Raw genomic sequence first — 24952 nt, forward strand, 5'->3', positions numbered from 1 at the left:
TGACTTTTTTCCAGATTTATTAAACAAATCACTGAAGTTGTTAAGTGACTTATGCTCTCTCTAAGTGCATCTGTCTACCCCATTGACTTTGCTAGTCAGAGGCTGGCTGAGGTTACAAATGATGACACCAGGACACATGTATCAGCATAAATACATGCCAATTGTCAAGAACCAGAATTTGGGGATGCTGCAAACGTCATAAGTGTGAAAAGTGGTCATAAAGTCACATTTTTCAGTGCTGTTGTACTTTACAACAGTCACTAAATGAGTTGATGTAAGTTAAAATTATCTGCATAATGGCATTGTGGAATCTATAGTTCTAGGTCAATGATATGGGGTTGTATATTTTTAAACAAAAAGTTACTTAGTGCCTCGTTTTTATGCAGAAAATACATATCTATCCTAATTACTTTCGAATAGATAGATGCCATCTATAAATACAGAATTAGGCAAACTGGGCAGGAGGGAAGCGGGTTTCCTGGGTACATCAAGGAAAGCGAGGATGCTCCCCGAGGGCGAACGCTTGAAGAGCCTTGAAAGCCAAACGGTAAAGGAACCGTTACCACATGACCCCGGGAGCCCTTGGGGAGGGGGGACTCGGGGCGCGCGTGCCGAGGCCGCTCTACGGACAATACGGACCCCTCGGACTTCTCCGACTCCCCCCCTCCACCGGAGAGCGTACCTCGCTGCTGAGACGAGGGGAGGGCGAGCGACGCGGAGGCGACAACCGGGGCGCGAGTGGTGGTGGTGGTGGTGAGGGCGAATGACGCCGAGGCGGCGACAGACGAACGACGAGCGGTGGCGGCCCCGTGCAGACGGGGAACGGGAACGGCGGGGGCTCTGGCCACGAGTTGACTCGGTGATCTGGGGGGTAGAAGCCCCGGACCGGCCAGCTCGGGGGCCTGAAGTGGTGGTCTCTTTGGTCCGGCGGGAAGAAATCATGGTCCGGCGGGAAGAAATCATGGTTCGGCGGGAAGAAATCTTGGTCCGGCGGGAAGAAATCATGCTCGAGCGGCCGAAAACCGGGACGATACATCTTGCAGAGACTGCGTCAGCGGCGGCATCAAATAGCTGCCCGAGGCCTCGCGCTCTTCTCTCTTGTTCGCCCGTTTCCCCCTCCTCTCTCGCTGCACCCACCTTCGCGCCGAATGCGCATGCGCATCAGGCGGCAACGTCCCGGAAGTTCTCTGCCCGCATCTTTTCAAGATGGCGGGGAAAACAAAGGGTTCGAAGAAGGAGTCGCGAGATATCAAACCCGAACGCGCAGCGGATTAGAAGAGGGAGGGAGTGTGGCGCTCCCGGCTGGGGGTGGGGTGAACCCTCTGCAAATGTGATAGATATAATCTCGACAGGCCACCTGCAGGAAAGCGGTTTATTGAAGGAAGGCAGAGAGTGACTGGTTCAGCTCAAGAGTTCCTGGCAAGCGAGGAAGCAACTTCCCACTGCAAGCTTTGATACTCTTTCCTTTTGGGTATAATTCCCGTGGCTTTTGTGTGGTAGTTAATCCTCATCCTACTTTGTATTTGGGTTTTTCCCCCTCCATATCCGGAGTGATCTCAGAGAGAGCGGAGAAAGGTAAATCTTAGCCTGTTTGAATCTGCTGGGGAGAGGTGTAGAAATACAACACAAAGAGAAAAAATAGGGGGGAAACCCCTCTCTATTTCTTATTCTAACTTCTTTGGCAGTTTCTACTTTCCCTATGGCATTGATGGCGAACCTTTTTTCCCTCAGGTGTCACAAGAGCGGGACATGCGCTATCACACATGCGCGAGTGCCCATACTCATAATTCAATGCCTGGGGAGGGTGAAAACAGCTTTCCCCACCCCCCGGAGGCCCTCTGGAGGCCAGGAACAGCCTGTTTCCCAACTTCTGGTGGGTCCAGTAGGCTTGTGTTTCACTCTTTCCAGGCTCCAAAGGCTTCCCTGGGAGCCAGGGGAGGGTAAAAACACCTTCCCCCATCTCTCAGGAGACTCTCTGGAAGCCAAATACACCCTCTCAGAGTCTCTGTGTGATCCAAAAATCAGTTGGCCAACACACACATGCACGTTGGAGCTGAGTTAGGGCAACGACTTGCGTCCACCAGATATGACTCCCTGTGGCACCCGTGCCATAGGTTCAACATAGAAACATAGAAATCTGACGGCAGAAAAAGACCTCATGGCCCATCGAGTCTGCCCTTATACTATTTTCTGTATTTTATCTTAGGATGGATATATGTTTATCCCAGGCATGTTTAAATTCAGTTACTGTGGATTTATCTACCACGTCTGCTGGAAGTTTGTTCCAAGGATCTACTACTCTTTCAGTAAAATAATATTTTCTCATGTTGCTCTTGATCTTTCCCCCAACTAACTTCAGATTGTGTCCCCTTGTTCTTGTGTATACTTTCCTATTAAAAACACTTTCCTCCTGGACCTTATTTAACCCTTTAATATATTTAAATGTTTCGATCATGTCCCCCCTTTTCCTTCTGTCCTCCAGACTATACAGATTGAGTTCATTAAGTCTTTCCTGATACGTTTTATGCTTAAGGCCTTCCACCATTCTTGTAGCCCGTCTTTGGATCCGTTCAATTTTGTCAATATCTTTTTGTAGGTGAGGTCTCCAGAACTGAACACAGTATTCCAAATGTGGTCTCACCAGCATTCTATATAGCGGGATCATAATCTCCCTCTTCCTGCTTGTTATACCTCTAGCTATGCAGCCAAGCATCCTACTTGCTTTCCCTACCGCCTGACTGCACTGTTCACCCATTTTGAGACTGTCAGAAATCACTACCCCTAATTCCTTTTCTTTTGAAGTATTTGCTAACCTTTTTTCCCTCAGGTGCCAAAAATGAGGGACATGCCCTATCACACATGCACGCGTGCCAACACCCATAATTCAATGCCCAGGAGGGTGAAAACAGCTTCCCCCGCCCCCTGGAGACCGGAAACAGCCTCTTTGCCAACTTCTGGTGAGCCTAGTAGGCTCATGTCTTGCCCTCCCCAGACTCCAAAGGCTTCCCTGGAGCCGGAGGATGGTAAAAACGCCCTCCCCCATCCCCTTGAATGCTCTTTGGAAGCTAAAAACACCCTTCCACCCTTTGCCTCTGTGTGAGCCAAAAATCAGCTGGCCAGCACACACATGCATGTTGGAGCTGAGCTAGGGCAACACCTCGTGTGCCAACAGATATGGCTCTGCGTACCAGCTGTGGCACCGGTGCCATAGGTTCGCCATCACTGCCCTGTGGCTTTGGTGACAGTTTTTAGAGGTTACTGGTCTGGCTTTTCTGGTGACTTAACATTGTCTCAGTGTAGTTCCTCTTCCAACTTGCACCTGGGGATCATAGTGCTTAGTTGCACTTGAGTTTATTAATAAATTCTGCAGCCAGGCACACTTTCCACTTGAAACTAAACCGTGTTTGTTTCTTCATAGGGTCACCTGCAAATGGGTCTCTCAACTCTGTACAAGTATCCACAGAAACAATTTTGCAGAATTTAACTGCCTACATGAATGTGAATTCTGTGGACCTACAGTAGAAAATTTATACTGTATTTACTGAATCCATGTGATATATTTTAGAATTTGACAATAGTCTCCTGTAACAATATTTCCAACTAGCAATTGAAAACATTTTGACAAGGCAATCTTATTTATCAAGGCCCTCCTCTATATGGTATACAAAGAGCTCTTATCCACGTGTGGTATCATGCATGCGCAAATGTCCATACTCATAATTCAATGCCTGGGGGGGGTGAAAACAGCTTCCCCCACCCCCCGGAGGCCCTCTGGAGACCAAAAATGGCCAGTTTCCCAACTTCTGGTGGGTCCAGGAGGCTCGTGTTTCACTCTTTCCAGGCTCCAAAGGCTTCCCTGGGAGCCAGGGGAGGGTAAAAACACCTTCCCCATCTCTCAGGAGACTCTCTGGAAGCCAAATACACCCTCTCAAAGTCTCTGTGTGATCCAAAAATCAGTTGGCCAACACACACATGCACGTTGGAGCTGATTAAGGGCAACGAGTTGCGTGCCAGCAGATATGGCTCCCTGTGGCACCCGTGCCATAGGTTCGCCATCACTGTCCTACTGCTATAATGGTTGGAGCTGAAGCGGAATTGAGACATTGCTGTCCAAATTACCACCTGCTCTTCCGCTAGGTTAGAATAATTATCACTGGTAGAAAATATTTGTAGCTCAGGGTTGAACTGTGGCATCCTTAGTGCTCTCTGAGCACTTGGTGGTTTTCTTGAAGACTTCATTACTGAATTAGATAGTATCTTCAGTGATAGTAGTAGTACGGAATTGCCAACTCTGTGGGACCTAACCGGCCGCTGGGATACATGAGGCGGAAGGTGGTCCCGTATGTAATCTGGTCCTAAGCCATGTAAGGCTTTATAGGTCATAACCAACACTTTGAATTGCATTTGTGCAGTGCCCCACCCCCACATTTTTGGGTACTTGAGACCACTTTCATGGAGAATGGTTTTTCATGGACTGGAGGAGTTGTGATTTTGTATTCTGCCTACATCCTGAAGATCAGACTTCAGGTTTGTTTGTTTGTTTGTTGGCAGAGATCTTGCAGGTCATCCCTGCTCAAGTAAGAGTCTCTATATCATTTCAGATATACAGTGATCCCTCTATTATCGTGAGGGTTCCGTTCCAAGACCCCTCGCGATAATCGATTTTTCGCAATGTAGTGGTACGGAAGTAAAAACACCATCTGCGCATGCGCGCCCCTTTTTCCATGGCCGCGCATGCGCAGATGGTGTTTTTACTTCCGCACCTGGGAAGACCCAGCAGCTGAGGAGCCGCTTGTCCGCCGCTTGTCCGCTTGTCCGGCCGCCGCTTGTCCGCCGCTTGTCCGCTTGTCCGGCCGCCGCTTGTCCGCCGCTTGTCCGCTGTCCGGCTGCCGCTTGTCCGCCCGTCGCTTGTCCGCCGCTGTCCGCCCGCCGCTTTTCCGCCCGCTGCTTGTCCGCCGCTTTTCCGCTTGTCCGCCCGCCGCAGCTGATCTGCTCGGCAGCGCAGTAGCAGCGAGGAGCCGAAGATGGGGTTTCCCCATTGCCCACGCAAAGGGGAAACCCCATCTTCTGCTCCTCGCTGCTACTGCGCTGCCGAGCAGATCAGCTGCTGGGCGGCCGAAGGAACCTTCCCTGGGTGCCGCCCGCCGCTCGAGAGCAAGAGGGGGAGAGATAGAGAAAGAGAGAGAAGGAAAGAAAGAGATGAGAGAGGGAGGAAGAGAGTGTGAGAGACGAAGAAGCAAGATAGAGAGAGAGAGAAAGAAAGATGAGAAAGGAAGGGAGTGACGTCATCGGGTGGAAAAATCGCGATATAGCGTTTCGCAAAGATCGAGATCGCGAAACTCGAGGGATCACTGTACAGTGGTACCTCATCTTACGAACGCCTCTTCTAACGAACTTTTCAAGATACGAACCCGGTGTTTAAGAATTTTTTGCCTCTTCTTCCAAACTATTTTCACCTTACGAACCGAAGCAGCTGCTGCTGGGATGAAGGGGTTTCTTTTCCCCCCCTTTTTTGAAGAAAGAAAAGGGAGGGGCTGCTTGGAGTAGGAAACATTTTGCAGAGAACAACGTGCTTGCAAAGGCACTGAAAGGCTGTCTTTTTAAGAAAGAAAAAGGAGGGGTGCCCCCCTTGCCTTTCTTTCTTCCCACTCACCCTTTAGCCTACCCTTGCTTCTTCCACCCGCCCCCTTTAGCTGCTCCTCCCTGCCCTCTGTTCGCCTCCCTTCTAAAGTTTGGGATTTTCCTGAGGGATTTGCAGGCATTATTTGCTTTTACATTGATTCCTATAGGAAACATTGTTTCATCTTACAAACTTTTCACCTTACGAACCTCCTCCTGGAACCAATTAAGTTCGTATGATGAGGTACCACTGTATAACAAATAACTCCCATTGACAGTCACAAGTGTTGGAGCGCTCACAACCTCCACAGGCAAGCTGTTCCACTGGTTGATTGCTCTCACCATCAGAAAGTTTCTCCTTTCCAGGTTGAATCTCTCTCTTTCATCAGCTTAGAAACATAGAAACATAGAAGACTGATGGCAGAAAAAGACCTCATGGTCCATCTAGTCTGCCCTTATACTATTTTCTGTATTTTATCTTAGGATGGATATATGTTTATCCCAGGCATGTTTAAATTTAGTTACTGTGGATTTATCTACCACGTCTGCTGGAAGTTTGTTCCAAGGATCTACTACTCTTTCAGTAAAATATTTTCTCATGTTGCTTTTGATCTTTCCCCCAACTAACTTCAGATTGTGTCCCCTTGTTCTTGTGTTCACTTTCCTATTAAAAACACTTCCCTCCTGGACCTTATTTAACCCTTTAATATATTTAAATGTTTCGATCATGTCCCCCCTTTTCCTTCTGTCCTCCAGACTATACAGATTGAGTTCATTAAATCTTTCCTGATACGTTTTATGCTTAAGACCTTCCACCATTCTTGTAGCCCGTCTTTGGACCCGTTCAATTTTGTCAATATCTTTTTGTAGGTGAGGTCTCCAGAACTGAACACAGTATTCCAAATGTGGTCTCACCAGAATTCTATATAGCGGGATCATAATCTCCCTCTTCCTGCTTGTTATACCTCTCGCTATGCAGCCAAGCATCCTACTTGCTTTCCCTACCGCCTGACTGCACTGTACCCATTTTGAGACTGTCAGAAATCACTACCCCTAAATCCTTTTCTTCTGAAGTATTTGCTAACACAGAACTGCCAATACAATACTCAGATTGAGGATTCCTTTTCCCCAAGTGCATTATTTTACATTTGGAAACATTAAACTGCAGTTTCCATTGCTTTGACCATTTATCTAGTAAAGCTAAATCAGCTGGGTTTCAGATATGGCATCAACCTCGACCCCAGGGAAGGGGGGGAGGAGTGGCTATTATAGCCAGGGAGAGCCTTTGCCTACGTGGACTCATTGCTCCGGAAATTGCGGGTTGCGAGTCACTCTTGATGAAGTTGGACTTAGGGGTTCAGGTGGGCTTATTTCTCACGTACCTGCCTCCCAGCTGCGTGTCAAAAGCCCTGCCTGTGCTACTCGAGGAGGTAGCCGGGTTGGCGGTGGAGTTCCCCAGACTTATTGTCTTGGGGGACTTCAACCTGCCGTCACTCGGCGAAACCTCTGGGTTGGCACAGGAGTTCATGGCCACCATGACAGCCATGGACCTGACTCAAGTAGTACAGGGTCCGACTCATGAGGGGGGGCACGCACCCGACATGGTATTCCTTTCCGAGCAATTGAGTAATGGTCTGAGACTAAGGGGCTTAGAAGCAGTGCCTTTGTCATGGTCAGACCATTTTCTACTACGGCTTAACTTCCTGGCTCCAATCCTTCCCCGCAGGGAGGCGGAACCAATTAAGATGTTCCGCCCCAGACGCCTGATGGACCCAGAGGGCTTTCAGACGGCGCTTGGGGTTATTCCAGAGGCACTCGTCCACAGTTCGGCAGAGTCTCTTGCGGAGGCCTGGAACACGGCTGCTGCGAAGGCTCTCGACCGGATTGCGCCTTTGCGACCTCTCCGAGGCGTTAGACCCCGTAGAGCCCCATGGTTCAACGAGGAGCTCCGGGAGTTGAAACGCCAGAAGAGACGTCTAGAGAAGCGATGGAGGAAGAGTAGGTCTGAATCCGATCGAACACTTGTAAGAGCTTTTATTAAGACTTACAAAGTGGCGCTCAAGGCGGCAAGATGCGCGTACCATGCCGCCTTGATTGCATCAGCGGAATCCCGCCCGGCCGCTCTGTTTAGGGTGACCCGCTCCCTTCTCAACCAGGGGGGAGTTGGGGAGCCCTTGCAGAGTAGTGCCGAGGATTTTAACATGTTTTTCGCTGATAAAGTCGCTCGGATTCGGGCCGACCTCGACTCCAATTGTAAAACAGAGTCGACTGACAACGAGTCAGTCGAGGTGACTGGGGCACGTACTTGTCCACCTGTCTGGGAAGAGTTTGATCTGGTGACACCTGATGAAGTGGACAAGGCCATTGGAGCTGTGAGTTCCGCCACCTGTTTACTGGATCCGTGTCCCTCCTGGTTGGTTTCGGCCAGCAGGGAGGTGACACGGAGCTGGGCCCAGGAGATTACCAACGCTTCCTTGGGGAGGGGAGTTTTTCCATCACTCTATAAAGAAGCGCTTGTGCGCCCCCTCCTCAAGAAGCCCTCCCTGGACCCAGCTGTGCTTAATAACTATCGTCCAGTCTCCAACCTTCCCTTTATGGGGAAGGTTGTTGAGAAGGTGGTGGCACTCCAGCTCCAACGGTCCTTGGAAGAAGCCGATTATCTAGGTCCCCAGCAGTCGGGTTTCAGGCCCGGTTACAGCACGGAAACCGCTTTGGTCGCGTTGATGGATGATCTCTGGCGGGCCCGGGACAGGGGTTTATCCTTGGTCCTGGTGCTCCTTGACCTCTCAGCGGCTTTCGATACCATCGACCATGGTATCCTTCTGCACCGGCTGGAGGGGCTGGGGGTGGGAGGCACTGTTCTTCAGTGGTTCTCCTCCTACCTCTCTGGCCGGTCGCAGTCGGTGTTAGTGGGGGGACAGAGGTCGACTCCTAGGTCTCTCCCTTGTGGGGTGCCTCAGGGGTCGGTCCTCTCCCCCCTGCTATTTAACATCTACATGAAACCGCTGGGCGAGATCATCCAAGGACATGGGGTGAGGTATCATCAATATGCGGATGATATCCAGCTTTACATCTCCACCCCATGCCCAGTCAATGAAGCGGTGGAAGTGATGTGCCGGTGCCTGGAGGCTGTTGGGGCCTGGATGGGTGTCAACAGACTCAAGCACAACCCGGATAAGACGGAGTGGCTGTGGGTTTTGCCTCCCAAGGACAATTCCACCTGTCCGTCCATTACCCTGGGGGGGGAATTATTGACCCCCTCAGAGAGGGTCCGCAACTTGGGCGTCCTCCTCGATCCACAGCTCACATTAGAACAACACCTTTCAGCTGTGGCGAGGGGGGCGTTTGCCCAGGTTCGCCTGGTGCACCAGTTGCGGCCCTATCTGGACCGGGACTCATTGCTCACAGTCACTCATGCCCTCATCACCTCAAGGTTCGACTACTGTAATGCTCTCTACATGGGGCTACCTTTGAAAAGTGTTCGGAAACTTCAGATCGTGCAAAATGCAGCTGCGAGAGCAGTCACGGGCCTACCTAGGTATGCCCATGTTTCACCATCACTCTGCAGTCTGCATTGACTGCCGATCAATTTCCGGTCACAATTCAAAGTGTTGGTTATGACCTTTAAAGCCCTTCATGGCATCGGACCAGAATATCTCCGAGACCGCCTCCTGCCGCACGAATCCCAGCGACCGATTAGGTCCCACAGAGTGGGCCTTCTCCGGGTCCCGTCAACTAAACAATGTCGGTTGGCGGGCCCCAGGGGAAGAGCCTTCTCTGTGGCGGCACCGGCCCTCTGGAACCAACTCCCCCCGGAGATTAGAACTGCCCCTACTCTTCCTGCCTTCCGTAAACTCCTTAAAACCCACCTTTGCCGTCAGGCATGGGGGAACTGAACATCTCCCCCTGGGCACGTTTAATTTATGCATGGTATGTCTGTGTGTGTGTCTGTTAGCATATGGGGTTTTTAAATATTTAAATATTTTAAATTTGTCTGATTGCTTATGATTTGTTTTTACATGTTGTGAGCCGCCCCGAGTCTTCGGAGAGGGGCGGCATACAAATCTAAGTAATAAATAAAATAAATAATAAATTTACCATATTACAGACGCCTCCAGGAATATCAACCCTATTGCACACTTTCGAGTCATCGACAAATAGGCAAACCTTCCCTACCAAACCTTCCCCTATGTCACTCACAAACATATTAAAAAGAATAGGACCCAGAACAGACCCTTGTGGCACACCGCTTGTAACCTGACTCTGCTCAGAATATTTGCCGTTAACAATAACTCTCTGATTTCTACGCTTCAGCCAGCTGCAAATCCATTGAACTATCCAGGGATTAAGTCCAATCTTCACTAATTTATCTATCAGCTCTTTATGTGGAACTGTATCAAAGGCTTTGCTGAAGTCCAGGTAGGCAGTATCTACGGCACCACCACCTTTGTGACATAGTCAAAGAAATCAATGAGATTAGTCTGACATGATTTGCCTTCAGTAAAGCCATGCTGATTTGGGTCCAATAAGTTATTGTTTTTTAGGTGCTGATTTATCCTCTTTTTGAGTAGAGTCTCCATCATTTTAACTACCACTGATGTCAAGCTAACTGGCCTGTAGTTACCAGCTTCTTCTCTACTGCCCTTCTTGTGGACAGGCACAACACTGGCCATTCTCCAATCCTCAGGAACTTCTGTTAACAAGGATTGGTTAAACAAATCAGTCAGGGGGGTAGCAATGACAGATCTGAGTTCTTTAAGAACTCTGGGGTGGATGCCATCTGGACCCATTGCCTTATTTATCTTTAATCGTTCAAGTTCTTCTAAGATCACTGGAGCTGAATCCGTACAGCTGGAAGCAATGCTATATCCCTCTATAGTATTATTTTGCAAGGTGTATTTTGAGAAAACTGAACAGAAGACACCTTACAAAATAATACTATAGAGGGATATAGCATTCCATCCGTTGTTTCTCTATGGCAACCTCTCAGGATTGCTTGTTTTTGCAGCTCAGATTCTGGCATGCCACAGACCGGTGCTGGTCCACGGACAGGGCATTGGGGATCCCAGTTCTGTTGCTTTGCTCTGGATGCTAGTCAAATGTTCTGTCTGAACAGTCAGGATTAACTGAAACCCTCCAATCGATAATTTCCCCTACTTCTGACAAATGCTGGGAAAGATTGAGGGCAGAAGAAGAAGGGGACGACAGAGTGTAGTGGCTGCATGGAGTCACTGAAGCAGTAGCATGAGCTTCAATGGACTCCAGAGGATGGTAGAGAACAGAAGGTCTAGGGGAACGTCATCCATGGAGTTGCAATGGATTTGACACGACTTCGCAACTAACAACAATGCTGGGAAAGGAAGAATTCTGACCACACATAATTTCCAGTGATACACCCATCCCTTTCTTATATTTGGCACATTCCTGTTCAGGGTATCCAGAAGTGAATTGATGAAGAACAATAACAACACTAGTATACCTATAACCCTATCACTTGGCTAGATTGCTAGAAGACAAAGAAAATAATAATAATCTGTGAACATGGTTAAAAAAGGAGAAGAATCTAATGGTTCACTGTATCTTTTCGGACTAGCTATAATTTCCTCTAATCAATTGAATTCTGATTGCAGGTGCAGATAGGAATTAATGAACTCTACTTCATTTATCAAAAGGAAATTATATAGAACCAGTTTGGTATAGTGGTTAGGGCCTGTTATGGTGCAGCAGCAACCTACAGAGCTGGCAGTAGAGTCAGAAAGCAAGGAGGCTGAGGAGGACCATGGGCCAGGCCTGGAGTCTGGAGAAGGCTGTTGGAGCCAGAGATGGGCCCGGGCCATTTGGGAGTTCTGTGCTGACTGCAGAGGCTGACATGACCGAAGCAGAGGAACAAGGAGTGTACAGTATTCCCAATGCGCGCATGCACAGAACTACCAGAAGACAAGAACAGTAACGGAAGAAAAGGACCATTTGGGAGTAAGACTTAGAGATGATTGTCCCCTCCCATTGGACATAAAAGAGATGTGCTTATTGCAGGAAGCAACTTGGTTCAATTCTGGTCGGAGTAACAGCTCCATTCTGACTTTTCTGTTTGACCTTGCAAAAAGCTCCTTGCAAATTAAGTCTTTGGCAGTGTGTCAAAAGAGAGAAAGGTTGGTGCTTATCAGCCTTCTGAAAGATTGCCAGACTGTTTAACATTGTTTGGGACTTATTACGGCTGTAGATGAACAGAATTCACAGCCATTAAAATAAAAATGTTTTTGGGACTCCCGTTTAGTGTTTTATGATTTATCAGGAAGTTGCAGGCTGCCTTCAGTATAGGCACAAGCTGTTCAGGACCTCAGCAACCATTCAGCTTTGCCCATCTATAGCGAGTTGTAGGTTAAAAAATGACAGCAATAAGGGAAGGAGAAGAACAATACTCGGATATGAATGAATGAGAAATACAATACAGTAGTCCCTCGCTATACCGCGCTTCACCTACTGCGGCTTCACTTCATCGCGGGTTTCTGAGGAAGTCGATCGGCAGATTTAAACAGCCCACCGAACTCGATCGGCAGGTTTTTAAAAAAAAATAAAAATCTAAAATTGTAAATACTGTATTTAAATACTGTGTCTAAAATAAATACTGTGTGGGAAGGGTTTATAAACACTTAAAACAATGAAAACTTACCAAACAATTACAATATAAATACTTAAATAAGTACTATCAGTCGATAAATTCCCCATCGCGGATTTCACCTATCGCGGCCAGGTCTGGAACGTAACACCAGCGATAGGTGAGGGACTACTGTATTCAGTCTTTAGCAGTAGCCAAGTCCATCCTCCCAGATCAGTTTAAAAGGACATAGAAATTTTAATAAACTGATCAGTACATTCTCATATAAGATTTATAATCCTTATTTATTTTTATTTATAAATTGGTCTTATGCAATTTATATTATATATTTTGTCTCCTAATATAGCAGATCAAGTGTTCAGAAGCAGCCATAAGCTATTAAAAATATGATAATTAAGATATAATAGCACAGAGTTGCTGGGAGTTGGTGGAATATACACTTATTAAATACTTAAAATGCAAACTATAAAAGTATTTGTTTTAAAAAATTAACTAGCCAATTTCAACAAGTATTGCTATAAATTAGGAGTGTGGATTGCAAGTCTAGGAATGATAGGTAACAACAGGCTGATGTTTGAGACCCAGCTCCAGCCACCCCAGCAGTTCAAAGGGGGGGTGAACAAAAGGAAACCCCCCCCCCCCCGGCTGGGTGTGTAAGGTCACTGTCTGATCCTTTCACCACGGATGTTCCTCAGTGCTTTTGATCCGGAAGTATAACTAAATTACTTTCATAACCCTAAATTTGTACTACTTTCCCGTTAGTTAACTAATTCTAAGATTATAATATTTTCCATGTAGTTTCTACCAAAATTCAGGAACATAATTTTACATTATACAAAAATCAGTTTTCCTGGCAAATGAGAAATGGTTTTATGTAAGAGTCTGCAGTCCACAAATTATTTTTCCAAGCTTTAGATTTTTTTAATTTAAATGATACGAACCCCTCGTCATACGAACTTTTCGAGATATGAACCAAGGGTTCAGAATTTTTTTGCCTCTTCTTACGAACTTTTTTCACCTTATGAACCTGCCGCCGGCCACTGGGATACCCCACCTCCAGACTTGAGTCCCTCCCGTTTTTCCCCACCCTGTCCTGCACCTTTCTCCTCTCTTGATCTCCATGAGTCCCTCCCGCTTTTTCCCACCCTGTCCTGCACCTTTCTCCTCTCTTGATCTCCATGGGTCCCTCCCGCTTTTTCCCACCCTGTCCTGCACCTTTCTCCTCTCTTGATCTCCATGGGTCCCTCCCGCTTTTTCCCACCCTGTCCTGCACCTTTCTCCTCTCTTGATCTCCATGGGTCCCTCCCGTTTTTCCCCACCCTGTCCTGCACCTTTCTCCTCTCTTGATCTCCATGAGTCCCTCCCGCTTTTTCCCACCCTGTCCTGCACCTTTCTCCTCTCTTGATCTCCATGGGTCCCTCCCGCTTTTTCCCACCCTGTCCTGCACCTTTCTCCTCTCTTGATCTCCATGGGTCCCTCCCGCTTTTTCCCACCCTGTCCTGCACCTTTCTCCTCTCTTGATCTCCATGGGTCCCTCCCGCTTTTTCCCACCCTGTCCTGCACCTTTCTCCTCTCTTGATCTCCATGGGTCCCAACTGTTTTTGCCCACCCTGTCCTGCACCTTTCTCCTCTTTTGATCTCCATGGGTCCCAACTGTTTTTCCCCACCCTGTCCTGCACCTTTCTCCTCTCTTGATCTCCATGAGTCCCTCCCGCTTTTTCCCACCCTGTCCTGCACCTTTCTCCTCTCTTGATCTCCATGGGTCCCAACTGTTTTTCCCTACCCTGTCCTACACCTTTCTCCTCTCTTGATCTCCATGGGTCCCTCCCATTTTTTCCCACCCTGTCCTGCACCTTTCTCCTCTCTTGATCTCCATGAGTCCCTCCCGCTTTTTCCCACCCTGTCCTGCACCTTTCTCCTCTCTTGATCTCCATGGGTCCCAACTGTTTTTCCCCACCCTGTCCTGCACCTTTCTCCTCTCTTGATCTCCATGGGTCCCTCCCACTTTTTCCCACCCTGTCCTGCACCTTTCTCCTCTCTTGATCTCCATGGGTCCCAACTGTTTTTCCCCACCCTGTCCTGCACCTTTCTCCTCTCTTGATCTCCATGAGTCCCTCCCGCTTTTTCCCACCCTGTCCTGCACCTTTCTCCTCTCTTGATCTCCATGGGTCCCAACTGTTTTTGCCATGGAGAAAGGTGCAGGACCAGGTGGGCAAAAACGGGAGGGACCCATGGAGATTAAGAGAGGAGAAAGGTGTGGGGAAAATGAGCAGGACAGGGTGGGAAAAAACGGAAGGAACTCATGGAGATCAAGAGAGGCTCTTTTCGCCTTGCTTCGTTGGGACTGCCACCTCTTGCCACCTCTCGTCCCTGTCCCTCCCCCCACTCCGTTCCTCTCAGCTTCATCTGCCGGCACCTTTATTTTTTAAAGCCTTCATGTTTTGGATTTTCCTAATCGGCTTGCACACATTATTGGCTTTTCCATTGATTCCTATGGGAAACATTGTTTCATCTTACAAACTTTTCACCTTACCAACCTCGTCCTGGAACCAATTAAGTTCGTAAGACGAGGTATTACTGTATATTAAATTTGCCCCTACAAGTACTAACTTGTAGGCAACCTTGTTAGTCGAAGCATTCAGAATTAAATCCTACGATAAGCCCCATTGGCGCAGTGGTTAGAAGGAATTACTGCAGGGTGCCTGCAATTTGGCAGTTCAAATCTCACCAGCCTTCCAGCCTTCCCAGGTGGGTAAAATGAGGCCCAGATTGTTGGACGCAATATGCTGATTAGATAAACTGCTTAGAGAACGGTAAAAACACTGAAGCGATAAATAAGTCTAAATGGTATTGCTATTGCTCTCATGTTGGTATAAAAAGTACTTCATTCTAAACAGCAAAGTCTACTGGAAAATAATTACGACAGCATCAGGAGCAAAAAACATTCATAGAGGAAAAAAATGTACAATAACACACCTACCATTTCCTATTCAGAGGAAAGTTGTTCAAGAAATTCACTATTATGAGGAGGGTGCCATAAGATTGGCTGTAACATGAGCTGAACCTATATGGATTAGCTTATCCACCCCCACCCCCCCACATCCAGCGTAGAAGTATAAATTAAGTCATATACAGCCAGCCGCAGCATAAGAAGCATTGGCTTGAATAATAAAGAACTGAGTACACAAAACTCTTTCCAAAAACGTTTATCAAGGAATAGCAATAGCAAAAGCATTTAAACTTACATACCGCTTCGTAGTGCTTTTACAGCCCTCTCTAAGTGGTTTACAGAATCAGCACAATTGCCCCCAACAATCTGGGTCCTCATTTTACCCACCTCAGAAGGGTGGAAGGCCATGTATAACCTCGTATTTTTATTTGCACCAGTCAATTCTCAAAGAAATCATAACGGTGGCTGCCTCCCTTGTCAAATCCTGTTTACCATGCTAGGATTTCCCAGAAGTGGTGTATATGTGTGTGTTTCTACATAGTTAACATTCCAGATTTCCCCAAAACATGGCAACAAAAAGAAATCCAGACGTTGCGTTTCCCAAAATGAATCTTTTATAAGATCTGTGTTTTAAGGTTTAAGGAAAGAAATCCAGCATTTGAATTCCGCCTTGGCTTTTTCTTCCTTATGAAGCGGGCAGCATGAAGGGAAACGGTTCAAATTCAGTCCACCAATCCATGAAAACCGAAATTGCATAGAGCGTATGAATATGAAATGTCTTGTAGCTGGCATACACGGGTGGCTTCGACTCCTTGGCTTCGTGGGAGTTTTGCTTATAGGTAGCTCAAAAGTTCTCAACCCCTCCTTTAACAGCTGGCCCTTTGCTTCGGGGCAAAGCAGCAGCATTTGTAACGTGCAGAATCCTTTGTGGTCAAGACAGTTTTATGAGCAGAACGTCTCCTATATGAACGACCTTGGCTGATTCCACAAAGATATACAGTATAGGGGAAGAGAATGGAGCTGATAGTTACTGGACGGGAAGATTTCATCCTTGATCTTCATAGGCTACAGTTTGTTATCGTTTTCTTTCTAGATATTGTTTACCCAGCTTTCTAGTCTGCCTTAGAAATCTGTTACTATACTCCTTAAAGGATTTCTATCGAACCAAATTGGGCATCAGCCCTTATGCATTACTGGGAGTCTTAATTTGCTTTGGACGTGGAAAGAAACACACGGACCAGAGTGCTGGGTATTAATGGATCACTTTTATTATGATACAAATAGTTTAGACCTACAAAGATAAAAACCTAAATGGGGCAGAATTCCCTATCAAATAATATTTCTAAGCAACTGTGGATGAAATTCTTTGTTAAGCAAGGGGAGGGTTCCCTTGATCTCCACCGCACCATATGATCTGTGGGAAGGCTCACCCCCCACATCCCATTCTGAAGGCCTGAGCAGGTGAGCCCCAAGGGCACCCCCTCTTCATCACTCAGGCCCTACATGTCCGGAACGTCTGAAGAGGGGAAACCCATCACCTTCCAAAAGGTGCCCTGAGGGAGGGCACGCAGCGGCTGCTAACATAATTGGAATATAAGTCCAATTAATAAATTAAAAATAAATAAATAAAACACCCCGTTCCAGACCCATCTACTACAGCAGGGGGTCAAATTTCTATTTAGACCCCCTGACTTCCCCCAGGCTGCACCAGCTGTTGCAGGCACCTCTGCAGATCTGAAAGAAATATATCATTACCCGCATCCGTCAAGCGTACACCATCGTCTCTGTAGAGACCTTTCGTTATGTAGATGTCTGGATGGTGTATAATCTGTCCCCCCAGTTCCAGGACAACGTTTCCGACCAACTTATTCACCCGTTTCCTAGCTTTATCAAGAAGCATGGGGTTCTTAACGTTGCGCCACACTTTACGCCGAATCAGGTCAGACCACACCAGCTGTGTGTCTGGCCATCGTTCCTTGATCAATTTGAGATCATCCATGGCTTCGAAAAACAAGTCCATGCCCTTCATCTGACCAATGTCATCGCCACCAAGGTGTATTACAAGCCATGTGGGCGCAACCTTTACATAATTTCCGTCAAACAGGAGAGGCACGAGCTCTTCCCAACGCATTTCCTTTTGGCCCAGCCAGTCCACATCGGCCCATTGGCTCAGCTTCAGCTGTGTTCCAAACTCTGAATTTGCTGCTCGTCTGCCAGCCCAAAATAGTGTGCTGTTGCCGCAAATTAGCACCAGGGGCTTCCAACTCGCAAGGCAGTCTGAGAAAAGGTAGAAACAAAACAGTGTTAAACTTGAACATCACATGGACCTTATTTCGGAGTGCGAATGTAGGTGTTGAAAGCTTTCAACTTCCACCTGCCAATCACCTGGATCTGCTCAGCACTAAAACCAGAAGTTGCTGCTGTTGTGGCAGCCTCAATCCTGAAGGAATGGGTGCCCTAGTTGTTGGGCTCTAGACCCAATCTACGCAGCATCACCTGGCCACTGCCCAAAACTGATATCTGGTTAAAGGTGTGCCGTCCTGATGAACAAATAGTTAACCTGTGCCTTGTCCCCTCTTGGTGGTATATTTGCCCAAGGTTGACACTGGGCATACCCAGCCAACACAGAATTCAGGAAGCTGCTAGACCGGGTTGGGCCAGAATTGCTCATAGTCCCTCTGATAACGAAAGGCCCCAAATTCCCTACCTGCCCACTGGTCTGCTGTCTGGGTGCTAGCTGCCACCAACAAGTTAACTGCCCTGTTCACCTCTGCTCTCCAAACTTTTCTCAATGCCAGCGTGTGACAAAAATAAAATGCTGGGGTCCAGGCACCTGCTTACAAAATAATGAAACAGGCGCATGACCCACTCATTCCTGGATGAGAGTGTTAATAATGTGGACCACAGCTTCATTATCACACCAAAAGGGAACAGTTCTGTATGTGGGTTGATACCAAATCTCCACAGCGACCACTATAGGGAAGAATTCAGGAAATCTTAAATCCCTGCAAATGTCACTTGATAGTCAATTCCCCGGCCATGTGGAGGGGCACCATTGATCGCCTAGGACCACAACGAAACCTAATGCTCCAGCAGCATCTGATTTTACTGTAGCTCCGCCTCTAGCAAACGCTCCTGCCTCCAAAAACCATTCCATTGTAACGCTCCAGAAACTCCAGCCATGTAACTAAGTCCTGCTTGAGTTCAGCGCTCAGACGTACCCTGTGGTGAGGCCTCTCTAGACCACTCATAGCTGAATATAATTGCCTACAGAAGGTGCGACCCGGGGTTGCCACCCTACCAGCAAAGATGAGCAAACCCGCCCACTCTTGAACCTGCTTGAGGGTTATCTTCTTTCTGGACATAACCTCCCTGATCTTGCCACATAATTTAACCAGTGTCCTTGCTGGCAAACTACGGCACTAGTTCATTAAGTCAACCTCAATGCCCAAAAACATGATGGTTGTGAAAGGGCCCTTGGTTTTCTCGTGCCCTAGGAGGACCCCTAATTTTGCACACAATGCTTTAAAAGCCCACATTCTCTCCTTATACAGGTCCCTGCCATCAAGAAATCATACAGATAGTACATTATCGCTTCTGACCTGGTCCACTGCCTCTGAGCCCACTCCAGAAAGGAACTGAAACGCTCAAATAATGCACAAGATATTGAACATCCCATAAGAGTCGGATCTATATAGAAACCTCCTTCAAAACCGAAACCTAAGAGGTAGCAACCTGAAGGCAGATTTGATGCCACACTTAACCATCAGCGCCCTCTTACCACAGGCATGTACCATCTGCACGACAGAATCGAATGATGCATTCGATGATGAGAACAAAGATTTGGGTATGAATTCGCTCACCGATTGCCCCGGGGGAAGGATAAGTGGTGGATAAGCCTGAACTCGCCCTCCATCATCTTGGGCACCAAGCCCAATGGTGACAACCTGAATGAACTGATGGGAGGAGCCTGGAAAGGTCCTATCACTCTACCTTCTTTAACCTCCTTATCAATCTTCATTCTTATAACCCTTTTCATGCCTTTAATTGACCTCAAAAAGTGAGTCAAGAAGGCTTTCCTGGGCACTTCATATGAGATCCTAAAACTTTCCTTAAAGCCCTTCAACAAATTGGAATGGGGCTCTTTTCCCCGATGTTGGGCCTGCCATTGCCTGACCCACATTGCTCCGCTCCTTTCCAAGCCTGTCTCCCCCAACCTCTATTGCATACTGACGTGGGGTGCCCCCGCACCACACCATCCGCAAAAACCCTTTGCTCCATACTCAAAAATGCCCTGTCTCACTCCAAGGCAGGGTCCCTGTGCTGAGTTGCTTTTCTGTGGCAAGAAGTGCAATTACTTCCACTAGCCTTAGACAACTGAGTGGCTTGAAGCCACAAAACCTGGACCCTACAGTCTCAGTTCATCATACTGAAGCCAAGCAGTTCCTCCAAACTCATAATATGCGCTCAAGATAATATCCGGCTATTTCACTAGAGCCAGATCCTTTTCGATCACCACAATGTGATGGATCATAAAAGAGTATAACCGTGTGCTAAGACATTTTTCTACTTTCTGTCCTTTAGGGCGGCCTGGTTCTTTATCTTCCTCCTGGTCCTTTTTACCCATAACCCTGTATAATAATGAGAAAAGGTCTACATACTCTCCCCACCAGATTTTCTCCTTAGTAGCAAAGAGTAGGTGAAAACCTAGTGGTGTGCAAGTGTCTCCCCCAAGGAATCGCCTCTGTCTGTACTGCTACCAAGGATTCACCCAAAACCTGTGCGGCAGCTGGTCGCCTTGCTTCCCCACTATGTACTGCCTGTACCATTTTTTATTGTGAGGCTAATAAAAGCCCAGATACCTGGTGTCCACCCCTTGACTGACTGGCAGGCACCTGTACAGCGGGAGTCAGGGGCAGCCTGCACTCCCCAAACCTCTGTGCATGTTTGTCCTGTTCCTCAGCCAACTCCTACAAGCACTGAGGGAGCCATGACTGCAGCCGCTTGTCCCTGATCCCCCAACGCCCCCCTTGGGAGTGCCTACTAACCCAGTCGGATTCCCCTCCCCTTGCTGAGGGGGCATTGTGCACTCACCCCAGGCCAGTACTATATCTAGTGAGTGGGTTAAGAAATTCAGAACCTGAAATGCCCCCCCCCCCTCCAGCAAGATTCAGTCACAAAAATTCATTAAGAAACTGTAATTTTAGCAAGGACAAAGCAACAATTGAACTATAATCAGCAAAATATACTATGGATCCTAAACACAATTCCTATTAGAATAATCTGATTTGACATTTCAAATAAAAAAGTTCTTTTGTCCATCATTCCTTATTAGTTATTTCAATAAATAGGGAGATCAAATATTAATTTCTTTTCCACTTCTATTTACTTCTGAAGTAAAGCATTAATCAAGAAAAAGGTTGCTTAAAAATTAGAAAAAATGCAGTCACCAGAATCATGAGATAGGAAACAACTAAGTTTGATTGATAAATAAATAAACAAACAAACAAGGTTGCGCATTGCTTAACATTACAATGGCCTATGACAGTATGCTTTGAGCAACTAAAGGTAAGACAGACAGCATACCTTTGGCTGGAACAGGTATTTTGTCAATTTGTTTTGTGACTTTCTTCTTTGCTTCATTTTGAGTCTTTGCTGGCAAGGGTCTGTTATAAGGATCCAGGGTCTATTTCCATAGTGATACATGAAAAAGAAGATTGGCGAAAGATTTATAGATTTATACCATCTGAAGAGAAACCAGCAGAGGGTTGGCATGTAAATTAAAAAAAGAAAAAGGGGAAAGATATATACAACAATTAGAAGATAGGAACGGAGATAGGCAATTTACAATAGAAGCAAAGAAGAAAATTGTGGTAGAATATTTTAGAGAACTTTACAAAAAAGAAGAGGTAGATGAGGAACAGTTGAAGACATATATAAACAAAATAGATTTAGGAGCATTAACGGATTTAAATAAAATATCACTGAATAAAAAAATAACATCAATGGAATTAGAAAACACGATTCAGAAACAAAAAACCAGTAAGACACCAGGGCCAGATGGAATTCCGAACAAATATTACAAAGAGTTAAGAGAAACCCTACAAGAAACATTATCTATATTTAATGAGGTGTTAGATCGTGGGGAAATTCCAAAATCTTGGACTGAAGCATTGATAACATTAATACCAACGGATAACTCGGAAAAACAAAAAATACAAAATTATAGACCAATCTCATTACTTAACGCAGATTACAAAATATTCACAACAATTATGGCAAATAGAATTAAACCAATTTTAAACGAATGGATACATATGGATCAAAATGGATTTCTACCTGGTAGATTTATTCGAAACAATACAAGGATAATACTTAATACATTAGAATTTTATGATACTCACCCAGAAAAATCTATGGCACTTATGTTTTTAGTTGCATAGAAAGCTTTTGACAACCTAATGTGGGAATTTATATTATAAGGGCAGACTAGATGGATCATGAGGTCTTTTTCTGCCGCCAGTCTTCTATGTTTCTATATTCGAACTACTAAAACAAATGAAATTTGTTGCTGACCCTCTCTGAGGGGGTAAGTAATTACCCCCCCCCCCAGAGTAATGGACGGACAGATGGAATTGTCCTTGGGAGGCAAAACCCATAACCACTCCGTCTTGTCAGGGTTGAGTTTGAGCTTGTTGACACCCATCCAGACCCCAACAGCCTCCAGGCGCCGGAACATCACTTCCACTGCTTCGCTGACTTGACATGGGGTGGAGATGTATAACAGGGTATCATCAGCATACTGATGATACCTTAGCACATGCCTTTGGATGATCTCACCCAGCGGTTTCATGTAGATATTAAATAGCAGGGGGGAGAGGACTGACCCTTGAGGCACCCCACAAGGGAGAGACCATCTTGCCGCCTTGAGCGCCACTTTGTAAGTCTTAATGTGAGCTTTTACAAGTGTTTGGTCAGATTCGGACTTACTCTTTCTCCATCTTTTCTCTAGATGTCTCTTCTGGCATTTCAACTCCCAGAGCTCCTCGGTAAACCAAGGAGCCCTCCGGGGTCTAGTGCCACAGAGAGGTCGCAATGGTGCAATTCGGTCAAGAGCCTCCGTCCTATTCCAGGCTACGGCAAGAGACTCTGCCGAGCTGTGGACAAGTGAATCTGGTAAAGCCCCAAGCATCCTCTGAAAGCCCTCTGGGTCCATCAGGCATCTGGGGTGGAACCACTTAGCCGGTTACGCCTCCCTGCGGGGGAGGATTGGAGCCAGGAAATCAAGCTGTAGTAGAAAATGGTCTGACCATGACAGAGGCAACACTTCTAAGCCCCTTAGTCTCAGACCATTACTCAATTGCTCCGAGAGGAATACCATGTCGGGTGCGTGTCCCCCTTTGTGAGTCAGACCGTGAACTACTTGAGTCAGTTCCATGGCTGTCATGGTGGCCATGAACTCCTGTGCTAACCCAGAGAAACCGCCAAGTGACGGCAGTTTGAAGTACCCCAGGACAATGAATCCAGGGAACTCCACCGCCAACCTGGCCACCTCCTCGAGCAGCACAGGCAGGGCTGTTGCTCACGTAGCTGGGAGGCAGGTACGTGAGCAACAAGCCCACCTGAATCCCTAAGTCCAACTTCACAAGGAGGGACTCACAACCCGCAATCTCAGCAGCAACGAGTCTACGTAGGCAGAAGTTCTATTTGGCTATAATAGCCACTCTTCCCCCCCCTTCCCTGGGGTCGAGGCTGATGCCATACCTGAAAACCGGCTGGGCTTATTTCCGAGAGAGGAACTCCTCCCTCTGGGCTCAGCCAGGTTTCAGTCACACTTTTACTCAAAGTTAAGATTAGTCAAAAAGAAATTGATATCAACAGTATACATTTTGTGGAAGAATTACTATCCCTCTTTCCACTACAACTTACCACAACAAATGAAGTATGAAAGGGCTAAAACATATCAGTATGTGTGTATACTGTAATCTCACAGGCTGTAATCAAATCAAATATCTTGAATGGCCAAGGACCTATGCAAGGGTCCTTTATGTAGATTTCAGCTCAGCATTCAATACTATCATTCCAGATATTTTTCTCATTACATTAATTCAGCTAGCTGTGCCTCTCCACATTTGTAGGTGGATTGTAAGCTTTCTAAAGATTGGAAAACACATGAACTGAATAGATGCAAAACCGTAGAGATAATAGATTTTAGGCGAAGCCCTCCTATTCTACCACCTCTTACAATAGTAGACAACACTGTTTTGACAATAAAGTCCAAGGGTATCAAACTCAAGGCTCACGGGCTGGATCCAACCCATGGGTGCTTAGATCTGCCTCATGGGGCCACTCTGGAAACAACGAAGAATCAGCCTGCAGTGCCTCTGCCAGCAAAGGTGGAGCTAGGGAGGGCGGCACATGACTCTCCTGAGCTCCGTTTTCAGTAGCAGAGGGTTGCAGGTGGCTGTTCCAGCCAAAAATGGAACTCGCAAGCATGTTATCACTGGCAAAGCACTCGGGCAATCACAGGCGATGATACTGCAGGCGTCCCAGACACTGATGTGGCCCTCAATGAAATCGAATTTGACACACCTGATAAATACCTTCAAGTTTTTAGGTTCTATAATATCCCAGGACTTAAAATGGACACCTAACATCAAAAATATCATCAAAAAAGCACAACAAAAAATGTACTTCCTGTGCCAACTCAGAAAGCTCAGAATGCACAAGAAGCTGCTGATACAATTCTACAAAGGAATTACTGGATCTGTTGCTTATTTTGGGTCTCTATAACTGTCTGGTGTGGCACAGCAGCTAAACAAGACACAGACTTCAAAGGACAGTTAGGACTGCAGAAAAAAAAATGGCAACCAGCCTGCCTTCCAATAAGGACTTGTATAATGCACAAGCCAGGAAGAGGGCTGCGAAAATATCTATACATTCCTCACATCCTGGACATAAACTGATTCAACTTCTTCCCTCAAGTTGACACTATAGAGCAGTGATGGTGAACATTTTTCCCCTTGGGTGCTGAAAGAGTGTGCGCAAACAATATCAGGAATGCACGAGTGCAGACACCTATAATTCAATACCAGGGGAGGGCAAAAACAGCTTTCACCACCACCCGGAGGCCTTCGGGTGGCCAGAAATGGCCTGTTTCCCAACTTCTGTTAGACCTAGTAGGCTCATCCTTGGCTCTCCCCAGGTTCCAAAGGCTTCCCTGGAGCCAGGGAGGGTAATAACACCCTCCCCTATTCCCCGGCTGCAACCTTTTAAAACACGCGCGCCGCTTCGCAGCTCTCTGCTGAATCCGGAACGCTAACTTCCGCGTTCGGATTCAGCAGACAACTGCGAAGCAGCGCGCGTGTTTTAAAACGTGGCAGCCGGCCTGGGGGGATCGGGGGGAAGCCCCCGAGCCCCCCAGGCCGGCTGTGACGTTTTAAAACACGCGTGCTGCTTCGCAGCTGTCTGCTGAATCCGAACGCGGAAGTTAGCGTTCCGGATTCAGCAGAGAGCTGCGAAGCAGCGCGCGTGTTTTAAAACGTCACAGCCGGCCTGGGGGGCTCGGGGGCTTCCCCCCGAGCCCCCCAGGCCGGCTGCAACCTTTTAAAACACGCGCGCTGCTTCGCAGCTGTCTGCTGAATCCGAACGCGGAAGTTAGCGTTCCGGATTCAGCAGAGAGCTGCGAAGCGGCGCGCGTGTTTCAAAAGGTTGCAGCTGGCCTGGGGGGCTCGGGGGCTTCCCCCCGAGCCCCCCAGGCCGGCTGC

The 24952-nt window shown here is 47.1% G+C and overlaps 2 protein-coding genes across 7 annotated transcripts in view; both read right to left on the reverse strand.

The window, feature by feature from the left end:
• The window catches only part of LOC139157421 (zinc finger protein 318-like), an 84321-nt gene extending 82963 nt beyond the window's left edge, over nucleotides 1-1358 (reverse strand). The window contains exon 1 of one of the 4 annotated variants that reach the window (XM_070734167.1): nucleotides 683-1146. In XM_070734167.1, the coding sequence (XP_070590268.1) occupies nucleotides 683-1036 (354 nt within the window). In that variant the 5' untranslated portion in view covers nucleotides 1037-1146. Of the gene's footprint in view, nucleotides 1-682 lie in introns of all 4 variants that reach the window. The other 3 variants (XM_070734170.1, XM_070734171.1, XM_070734169.1) reach the window with 3 other exon arrangements.
• A 15073-nt stretch (nucleotides 1359-16431) lies between these two features.
• Nucleotides 16432-24952, reverse strand: part of LOC139157423 (zinc finger protein 318-like) — a 31882-nt gene continuing 23361 nt past the window's right edge. For all 3 annotated transcript variants that reach the window (XM_070734175.1, XM_070734174.1, XM_070734176.1), the window contains exons 7-8: nucleotides 20772-20871; nucleotides 16432-17462 (exon numbers count right to left, since the gene is read on the reverse strand). In XM_070734175.1, the coding sequence (XP_070590276.1) occupies nucleotides 16864-17462; nucleotides 20772-20871 (699 nt within the window). In that variant the 3' untranslated portion in view covers nucleotides 16432-16863. The remainder of the gene's footprint in view (nucleotides 17463-20771; nucleotides 20872-24952) is intronic.

Source organism: Erythrolamprus reginae, chromosome 1, assembly GCF_031021105.1.
Source record: "Erythrolamprus reginae isolate rEryReg1 chromosome 1, rEryReg1.hap1, whole genome shotgun sequence".
NCBI classification, from domain to species: domain Eukaryota; kingdom Metazoa; phylum Chordata; class Lepidosauria; order Squamata; family Dipsadidae; genus Erythrolamprus; species Erythrolamprus reginae.